At 38.5% G+C, this 9,466-nt stretch overlaps 2 protein-coding genes across 7 annotated transcripts; one reads left to right on the top strand and one right to left on the bottom strand.

Moving 5' to 3' along the window:
* Positions 1-547: 547 nt before the first annotated feature.
* On the bottom strand, positions 548-5,164 carry LOC113217495 (mRNA-capping enzyme). Of its 3 annotated transcripts, none has more exons than XM_026437413.2 (14): positions 5,001-5,164; positions 4,083-4,311; positions 3,796-3,988; positions 3,588-3,699; positions 3,400-3,503; positions 3,240-3,315; positions 3,019-3,159; positions 2,644-2,745; positions 2,422-2,557; positions 2,218-2,346; positions 1,958-2,143; positions 1,762-1,862; positions 1,476-1,666; positions 548-1,391 (listed from the first exon to the last, which is right to left on the bottom strand). In XM_026437413.2, exons 2-14 carry the CDS (start codon positions 4,269-4,271, stop codon positions 1,267-1,269), a joined length of 1,785 nt encoding a protein of 594 aa, XP_026293198.1. In that variant the 5' UTR covers positions 4,272-4,311; positions 5,001-5,164; the 3' UTR covers positions 548-1,266. The 3 variants fall into 3 exon arrangements, with proteins under 3 accessions (XP_026293198.1, XP_026293197.1, XP_026293199.1); XM_026437412.2 differs by having other exon boundaries at positions 4,878-5,140; XM_026437414.2 differs by lacking the exon at positions 5,001-5,164 and adding an exon at positions 4,708-4,869.
* Positions 5,165-5,237: 73 nt separating this feature from the next.
* On the top strand, positions 5,238-9,281 carry LOC113217496 (annexin B11). 4 transcript variants are annotated; one of them, XM_026437416.2, is made up of 10 exons: positions 5,238-5,479; positions 5,891-5,943; positions 6,263-6,838; positions 7,049-7,225; positions 7,307-7,511; positions 7,591-7,670; positions 7,746-7,818; positions 7,909-8,082; positions 8,165-8,346; positions 8,431-9,281. In XM_026437416.2, exons 2-10 carry the CDS (start codon positions 5,917-5,919, stop codon positions 8,485-8,487), a joined length of 1,551 nt encoding a protein of 516 aa, XP_026293201.1. In that variant the 5' UTR covers positions 5,238-5,479; positions 5,891-5,916; the 3' UTR covers positions 8,488-9,281. The 4 variants fall into 4 exon arrangements, with proteins under 4 accessions (XP_026293201.1, XP_026293202.1, XP_026293200.1 ...); XM_026437415.2 differs by having other exon boundaries at positions 5,471-5,610; XM_026437417.2 differs by lacking the exon at positions 6,263-6,838 and having other exon boundaries at positions 5,250-5,479.
* Positions 9,282-9,466: the final 185 nt, after the last annotated feature.

Genomic DNA, 9,466 nt, shown 5'->3' with positions numbered 1-9,466 from the left:
CCCCCCGCTACCCTTCTCCCAGCTCCAAACGTCTGCGATAACCGCCGCGCCGCCGCCACCCGCGGTTGTCTCCCTGTCCCGCGCCGACTCCTCGCTGCCAGTGGAATAAACATCATCAACAAGTTTATTCGGAGCGACTTTTTATGAGAATGGGGCCGGGGCGGCGGCGCGCCGAGCCGAGCCCTCGGAAATGAGAGCCACGCTTATCAGTCCAGACCGTCGCCAAATTCGCTCTTCTTTTACGGCGGTAAGGACCGCCAAATTACGTTAACGTCGCCCAGACTTTTATGCATCAATGATATAAGATTTTGAAGGGAGGGAAGAGCCAGCCCCACCTCGACACCAGGCATCGCGGGGTGGTGGTAGTGGTGGTGGTGGTGGTGGTGGTGGTGGTGGTGCCTTTCATCTCATTCTCCGCGAGAATTAACATTTCTTTCGCATTTCCACTGGAACGGAAAAGAAAAAGAGAAGACGAGACCGAGAGAATTTCAGAAAATTATAGATGAAAACAGTGGACTTGAGCAGGATTTTAAAATACAAATTAATATATCTTTGTACCTTCATGGTGAATATTTTCATTTGTGGCATGTTTCATAATTACAAAAGATTTCATAAAAATTAAATAAATAACATGAACTAAATACTAGTACAAAATCAAAAATATTTAATTGATCTTTTCTCCCACCATATTGTAGTTTTCAATATGATAATCACATATGTACCAGATTCATTGATTCTCAAGGCAGTGACAAATTAAGATAATCTCATGTTGCGTTTTAATTTGGATCACATATGAACATTATGTTCTTAACACACACTTTTATAGCCTCAACACTCAACCAAAACCACTTACACATGATAAATAGATTATACTCAACAAGAGGTAAGAAACATTGAACGTATCATATTATTGTAAAAGATTTGTAGTTATCACATCTACAAAGAGCCATGAACGCAATTTAATATTTACACATATGTATAAATCAAGTCTAATCAGAGTGAACTAATGATAAAATATGAGCAATGGAATTTGACTGGTAATTAATTGATTGAATGGATGATTGGGACTGATGGGAGAGTCTAGTCAGTAATGCCAAGCCAAAAACCCTGCTGGCTCAGGCGACTCAGGCCTCCCCTAGCTTAGTCAACAACAAATACTATGATTGTCAAATTAAAAAAGAAAAAGAAACTTGGATGATGATCAGAAAATGTCAGCAAAAACTAAGTCATATGCAAGACACATAGGAAGCAAAGAGGTGAAAAATCTCAGCAACGCCGTATTTTTGAAGGTGGGGGCATGAGATCATTGTCATCTGCCCGCCATCGATACCGATCAATGTACTCCAGGAGGTAATCTTGAGTTACTGGATCACGTATACTGTTGAAGACAGCTGGAAAGGAAAAAAATTAAGCTGAAATGTGAATTGCAACAAGCATGAGTATATATCTAACAATAGCAGATAGATGATGCCTACCCATAGCTGTATTGTAGCTGTTTGGAAATGATTTATCTGTTCTTTCTCTCATGAATTCCCACTGGCCGTTATTAAACTTGCACTCCACAATTTTGTTGTTCATGTCTTTCAGATCTTTTGTGTATTTCATGGTGCCAAATGGATGGTCCATGCCTCCACAGTACAGTTGGAAAATTTTCCTAGGAAGTATCCTGGAGGATAAATAAATACATAGGTAGAATAAAGCAAATGTTTCTTCTTAACAAAAATTCATTTTAACTTTAAATCTGTAAGATGTTTTACTTACCCAGGCCCACTTTCTGTTACAATTTTTGCTTTAAAATCTACTGAGTTATGGCTGAGAGGTTTCCATTTTAAGCTCTCAATGCATTGACCAGGAACATAAGGCTAAATATTAACAATTAAAGATGATGTGAAAATTAAGAATAAAAATATACCTGATCAGAAAACTTTCTCCTAATTTATAAGCAATGCACACTCACATCACTACTTGGCTGGAAGATCAATCCATCAGGATCATGTGAAAGTTTCTTTGCAAATTTTTCACTTAACAAATAAGCTGTTGTTGTCAGTTCCCAAAATTCTTTCACCCTAACACTGAAAGGTTCAATGGTTTTGTTGAGCCAACCTTTACCTATTGCATGGTTCCTAGTGTCTACAATTTCTTCCTGTTAAATGAAATTAAAATTGTTAGATGTGTACTTCAAATACCTGAACAAAAACCATGTTGAACAAGACTTACCCTAATGCAACGATATCTGACAGGGTAGAACGGTTGTTGTGATAAATCTTGACCATTCAATCTAATTATATCATAGACTAAATATCGGGGAATGCTCTCACCTGTTTCTGTCTTATCTATGACCATTTCCTGCAATAAATTTTCCTTTTTTGAATTATAATTCTTACATTTTCCTAGGAAACTTGTTAGAAAGGCGTTACTTACCCCATCCAGTAAAGTGTTTTCTATATGTCTTTGAGGGTCTTTTCTCATAGGAAAACGAAGATTTTCTACTTGGAATACAGAATTGTCTCTGTCTAAGAAAAATATCTCATTCTTTCTTAAAATAAGCATCATGTACCTAAGAGGGAGAAAATGTTCAGTTAAACAAATTAAGTGAAACAGACTTTCAAATTAACCACCTTGATAATAAAAAGAAGTGTGAACCTGGTTCCATCTGCTTTCCATGATACCCTGTAAGGTTTATCACCCAAAAATGCAATATTTTTCATGTCCATAGAGACTGGTTGTGAACCTGGAAAACCACTTCTGCAAAGAAAGAAAAGAAGTTTAAAATAATCAATGTGGAAAAGGATTTATCTGGTAATTTTGTGTTTCAATGAGGAGCAACTTCTGTGCTACTTATTAGACTCTCACTACTCCATATGTATTAAACTCATTTCATCGTTGAGACAATATAATGAACTAAATAAAACATTTAGAGATTATAAAGTCCCCTGTGAGCTAATAGCAGTGTTCACGATCACTGTTCACTTGAATTGGCTGTGACTAGGAAATAGTAGAAGAATGAAAATAACTTACTTTTTCCATCCACACATTTCTTGAGCTCGTTTTTGAACATCAGTCATTTTAGGATCATGAACAACAGTAACCCCAGGGACTCCCTGCATGAACACAGGATTTTTCTTGTTCTTTCCTCGACGCTTGTTTCCAGTGCTGGTGCTGAATTCAACAAAGCAGAGTGAATTAGGGTGTATTTTAACAAAACCTATATGAAAAAATTAAGAATTTGCTCTGAATACCTTCCATTGGAGCTTTCAGAATCCTCCCCATTATCATTGTCATCTTGTTCACCATTTCCATCACCATCATCATATTCTACAGCAATAAGAGAGGATATTGTTGTAGAACCCAACATTTAAGAGCAAAGTAATGCATCAAGAAAAGTCTCAATAAGTTTACCTCTACACCAGTCTGGTCTCTCGGGTGCTAATGGCATGTCATTCACATCATCATAACGACGGTATAACTCTTCAATATAATCCACTTTGTAAATGCCTGGTGGTCTGGAATTAAGAAGTAGATTTGAAGGTAAATTCCACAAATGTAAAGCTACGTTCTATGAAACAGGTTTAGTTATTGTGCCTTACCTCACACCAGCAAACTCTCTCAATGCAGCATCAACAGAATAGTCCATCTTTTCTACCATGTAGGATATGACCAAGAAACCAGTTCTGTTGAATCCATGAGTACAGTGCACTCCTGTAAATTATCAACAAGATAAAATTCACTTTTGATGAGAAAAAGATCAACCCAAAGGTCATTTTTTCTTATTTTAGAAATTATGAAAATACCTACCAATGCATTCTAAGGGATTAGTTCTTATGAATTTGTCACAAAGGTCTACAAACGTTTTAGTCTGGTCTGCATTAGGAGTTTCACCATGTCCTCTGCATTGTAATTTTACATATTTGGCCCCCATACTCTCTACATCTTCTTTGCGATAAAATCTTGAGGTGTTTGTAAGATCAATCCACAGGCCCAATTTCACCTGCAAAATTAACATGGTGGAAATAATATAAATATATAATTTATTTTAAAAGAATTAGTGATAAGAAAATCACATTATTTTTAAACTACATTACCTTGTAACTATCCATGACAGAAAAGAGCATAGATGGGTAAAAGAAATGTTGTGGAGGTATTTGACTGTTGTAACGCTTGTCCAGAGGAGTTTTAAAGGCAAGAAATTTACCAGCAATCATGTGGTTTGCCTTGCGAGGGCAAAGAAGCCATCGGTCAGGTATATTTCCAGGCCCTCTATTGTCATCCATGGCGAGATGGTTTGATTGGACAAACTTTATATATTCATTCCTAGGGGGGGAAATAAAAAAAATGACAACACTTACACCACATTTGGCCAAAAGGCAATCTCTTTATAAAACCCAAGAGCAGTTTTGAGAAAACATAAAGTCAAAAATTTAGAAAGAAGTGAAGTTTACAACTTTTAACATTGTTATCTCACAATGAAAGCTACATGAATATGTACATGAAACATAAACTTGGTGTGTTGTCCTTTTGACAGTTAAGGTTATGTCCATAGAAGGCCCAAGTGAGACTTTTTGAGACTCTTCAAAACTTGGAAGGTAATCTGATAAATTTTAGAAGCTTCACTGCGTTACTAATTTGATATATTTATATACTCGTATAGTTTAGGTACATAGAATACAGAATATATACCCCTCTTCACGACAGGTTATGTGCTTTCACCTCTAGTCATGGTGTCATGATCAAGTAGGAGAAAAACAGTTCCACAAATAGATTTTGATCGAGGAGCTTCTTTATTTAGTGAAATGTGGGAAAAGTCACTGATTAAACTTTTCTCGAAACCCAACTGGAAAGATAATTGGACAAGCACAATAAAAATTCAACAACTATACCTCCTGTTTAGGATGCAAGCTGTCTGTCCCTGTCTGCGTTGTCTGTCAGCTGTTAAGGTACAGCCATAACCAAAAGTTGGAAGACTATTCGCATTCAAGTACACCCTTACCGACCCCACGCACCTCACAAGGAGAGATAAGATTTTAACATTTTCACTAATCTCTTGGCAGAGTGCTACTTGTTATGAATTTCAGACGTGCAGTATTAGCCACATTTGCCGAAAGTCAAAGTCTGTCAATCTGTCCAGTGATGCGTGCGCGGTTTTTCATTTCCATTCATTCATTCATAGCCCTAGCCTCGTGCGGACCTTCTCTCCTCGATCAATGCCGCTCTTGTTGGATAAAACAGAGCGGCAGATTGCAATTCGGAGCGGACATGCCCATGGCGGCACGGATGGCGCTTTTGCTCGGACTTGTCTGTTTCATGAAGTCCACGTCATGAGGAGTGACGTCATGTGACACATTTACGTCACTGTTTTTTCCCACCCCTCCTCTTACCAAACGGCCCAACGCTTGCTTGCCCTGCCCTCAGCTCTGCCACGGTGACGCATCCGCCCTCAGACGCACATATCGCGCCCCACTCTCATCTTATTCGTCATCTGGTGAGTAGTGTTGCTGTTGCTGGCCATTGCTGGGGTTCATGATTAAATTGCTGCTCAGTCGTGTTGCGTCCGCAGTACTTGGTGGTTCGTCGGACGTTGACGATATCTCCCATTCCCCTCGTTATCAGCAGGTAGTGACATGAAGCCTATGGTGGACTCATTTCACTGTAGCTAACCAAGAGCTAACTTTATTGCAGTTTTTATTTTGTCTTATTCTTGGGTTTGTTCTTTTCAAGATGTATCAATCATCTACGATGCTTGTTGTTTACTCTTTCAAAAGTTCTCGTTCCCCTTCTTTGATTTTACTTGGGTCATTGACATGTGATGACACCTATTTCGGAAGGTGTCGCATGCCGAATGCTTATGTGTTACTGTTTTACTTGGCTCACTGAGCTGTTGCTATTGTTTCAGTTTGACTTCAAAGAATTTCTCTCATCATGAGTTATCCAGGATATCCAGGACATGTAAGTATGTAGGTTTGTCTGGTCTTTTTGCTGTTTTCGTGAGACCTCACATAGTACATATTAACAGATAGCCAAAAGCATGTTTATTTTAATAAGTTTGTCTTTAAACGTGTTAAAACAACCTTTAAAATTTGAAATTTTTACTTCTTAAACAAAACACCCTTATTAACATTAATATGCTTGAAGAAAGTAATCCAGTGTTACAGTAACACTTTTTCCTTGACGTTTTATTATTATAATGTAATACCTTCAGTAAACTAAAAACAACTTCTAGAGAAAATTGTAAATGTCGATATTTTTGTTTGTTTTCCTTTCAAAGGGTGGTGCTGCGCCTACCTATCCTCCTTATCCCAACTCCCCATCTGCAATGCCTCAGCCTGGTGGTTATCCAAGCCAGACACCCTACGCAGTAACTCCTGCACATCTATCTTACCCACCAAGTGCAAGTCCGTATCCCCCTGGCCCCAGCCCCTACCCGCCAGCCCCAATCGCATATCCGCAAGGCAATAGTCCTTACCCACCAGGCCCTGGTGCACATCCGCAAGGTAATAGTCCCTACCCACCAGGCCCTGGCGCATATCTGCAAGGCAATAGTCCCTACCCTCCAGGCCCTGGTGCAAATCTGCACGGCAATAGTCCTTACCCACCACCCCTAGGTGCACATCCGCAAGGTAATAGTCCCTACCCACCAGGCCCTGGCGCACACCTACAAGGCCATAGTCCTTACCCACCTGTTCCCGGCGCTAGTCCATACCCCTCCTCAGGTCCTCCACATGGGCATCACTCCCAGTCTGCTTATGGCGCCCCTCAGCATGGAATGTCTTACCCTCATGGCTCAGTGCCCAGCGCCACACCATTATATGGTGGTCCTAGTTCAATCAACTATGTTAGAAAGGTAAGATTACCTTTCAAGACAATAATAATCTTGTATTAATGAAGTAATGCGACTCTTTTTGCTTACATAAATGGATTGGCTGCTTGTTGCATTCTGAGGGGTATATTCTGAGCTGTGTGGTACATGCAGAATTTTTCAGGAGGCTCTGAGGAGGTTTAGCAAGTTATGAGGGACGCTGTGTAACATTTTTAATGTTTTTCTATCCTCTAGGGAAATGCTACTGTCCAGCCGGTTCAGCCCTTCGATCCAAGAGGAGATGCAGAAGTGTTGCGAAAGGCTATGAAAGGTTTGGGCACTGACGAAAAGGCCATTATTAATGTTTTGGCTCGCAGAAGTAATCAACAACGCCTAGATATTGCTCTTCAATTCAAAACCTTGTTTGGGAAGGTAATTATTCTAGGAAATGTTAGGGTGTAATTATTCCATAAACATCAATTTTATTTTAGTTCTGTCTTCATGATTTTTTAGGATTTGGTTTCGGATTTAAAAAGTGAGCTCTCTGGTAAATTTGAGGACCTTGTGGTTGCTCTCATGAAACCTCATTCCGAGTTCATTGCCAAGGAAGTACATGATGCCCTAGCAGGAATTGGAACTGATGAAGAAACTGTTATTGAAGTTGTTTGTTCATCCACCAACCAGGAAATTCATGCCATCAAAAATACTTATCAGCAAAGTAAGATTTGTTTGCTGATTTTTTAAAACCTTGATTTGTTTTAGTAGTTTAGAAAAATTAATTGAGTTTTGTATTGTAGTGTACCACCGTTCATTGGAGCAGGACTTGAAAGGAGATACATCGGGCAATTTCAAGCGACTAATGGTGTCCCTGTGTGTTGTAAGTAACCTTAGTTTTGTTACTTTTTCCCCCCATGATTGTCATCCATCTGATGTATCATTTTTCTTTTACCAGGGCAACCGCAGTGAGGATTACAATGTGGACCCAGGTCTTGTCCAAGCTGATGCCCAGGCTTTACTTCGTGCTGGTATGTAGATAGGAGAATGTTAAAAAGTGAAATAAAATCACTTTACCTTGCTTTATATTTTATTTTTGTTGGCTTCCTACATCTGCATAGGTGAACTGAGAGTTGGTACGGATGAATCAACTTTCAATGCAGTGCTGTGTCAACGCAGTTTTGCACACCTGCAGGCTGTTATTAATGAGTACCAGCGGCTCACTGGACATAGCCTTGAAAAAGCTATCAAAAAGGAGTTCTCAGGTGACATTGAAGATGGATTGCTCGCAATCGGTAAGTGTCACATTTATCATATCTATATGTATCCATGAATTAAATTAGCAAATATATTAAGACTGAAAACAATTCTTTGCAGTGAGATCTGCTCAGAACCGCCCAGGGTATTTTGCTGAACGTCTGTATAAAAGCATGAAAGGTCTGGGTACAGACGACAGGGCTCTTATTCGCTTGGTAGTGAGCCGCTGTGAAGTCGATATGGGTGACATCAAACAGGCATTTGAAGCTAAATACGGGAAGTCCCTTGCAAGCTTTATTGAAGTGAGTAGAGGTCTCGTCAAAAAAATTTACACTTTTTACTGAAGGTATTAAAACTAATTGTTATTTTCTTTGTTCAATTCTCAGGGAGATTGCTCTGGACATTATAAGAAATGTTTGCTAGCCCTTATTGGAGAATATTAATGATTAAGAGGTCTGATTATTCCCCACCTCTCTCTATTTCTCTTTCTTTACGTTTTCAGAAGAAACAAGACTTTTGTCTTTTCCTTCCAAGAATCTTATTTTGTCCTTCAAGAACAAAATTTTGATACTTGAACATTTTTTACAGATGTTTTTGCTAATCTTTACAGCAATTTTTTTCTCTTTTTGATGCTATTTTCATTTATGTCAATGTATTAAAAGTTGCTTTATCTGTGAGGCCAAAATACTAGCATGCGAATGCTGTAATTTTTTTTTTTTTTTGGTATGACATCATTTTAGTGGTAGGTTACCTACTTATGACTTACTTTTGGTACAAACTTGACCTTTGTATTCTGTAATTTTTATCTCTCTTTGAACAACTTCTTGCTTTGATTGTTTCCATTGCTACTTCAAGTATTACCTATCTTAAAATTGTTATGTATTCCTAATACTCATATGTGTTTATTTCTCTTTTAAAACATCCATAAATCTTGTTTTATTTCAATTTCCTTTTCATTGTAGAAGTTTTGGATTAATGTTTCTATTTTTGAAAGTGTGCCCATTTCCCTCTAGTTTTATTTCACCCTCTTCTTTGCACCATGTTACATTTTGGTAGCACTTTTTTTATTGTATGTTATTGCACTTTTGTTGTCAATTCCATTTGTTTGTTTGTGATATTTGCAATCCTGCAAAGCTATTTAGCATGTCTAATTAATATGTATCTAATGTGAAGAAGTATGCCAAGAGACTTCGGTTTACCTACCTGGTGTTTTTGTCCTAAAATTGTTCATACCTTCTTGAAGTGAGGCACGGCGTGCCTTCGCAAAACAGTTGTCAGTCTATTTTTCTGTTTTGACTGCTTTTGCCAAAGCCTTGACACGATCTGTGATGTTTCAAACATGTGTGCCTTAACTCTTGTTGCTAATTAGTCTTGTGAGAATTCTTTTGTGTCAATGAACAAATATGCTCAATGTTCCATGAG

The sequence above is a fragment of the Frankliniella occidentalis genome, unplaced genomic scaffold, assembly GCF_000697945.3.
Source record: "Frankliniella occidentalis isolate FOCC.00 unplaced genomic scaffold, Focc_3.1 Scaffold42, whole genome shotgun sequence".
NCBI lineage: Eukaryota > Metazoa > Arthropoda > Insecta > Thysanoptera > Thripidae > Frankliniella > Frankliniella occidentalis.
Note: the sequence above shows the minus strand (reverse complement) of the source record. Positions and strands in the feature narration are given on the sequence as shown.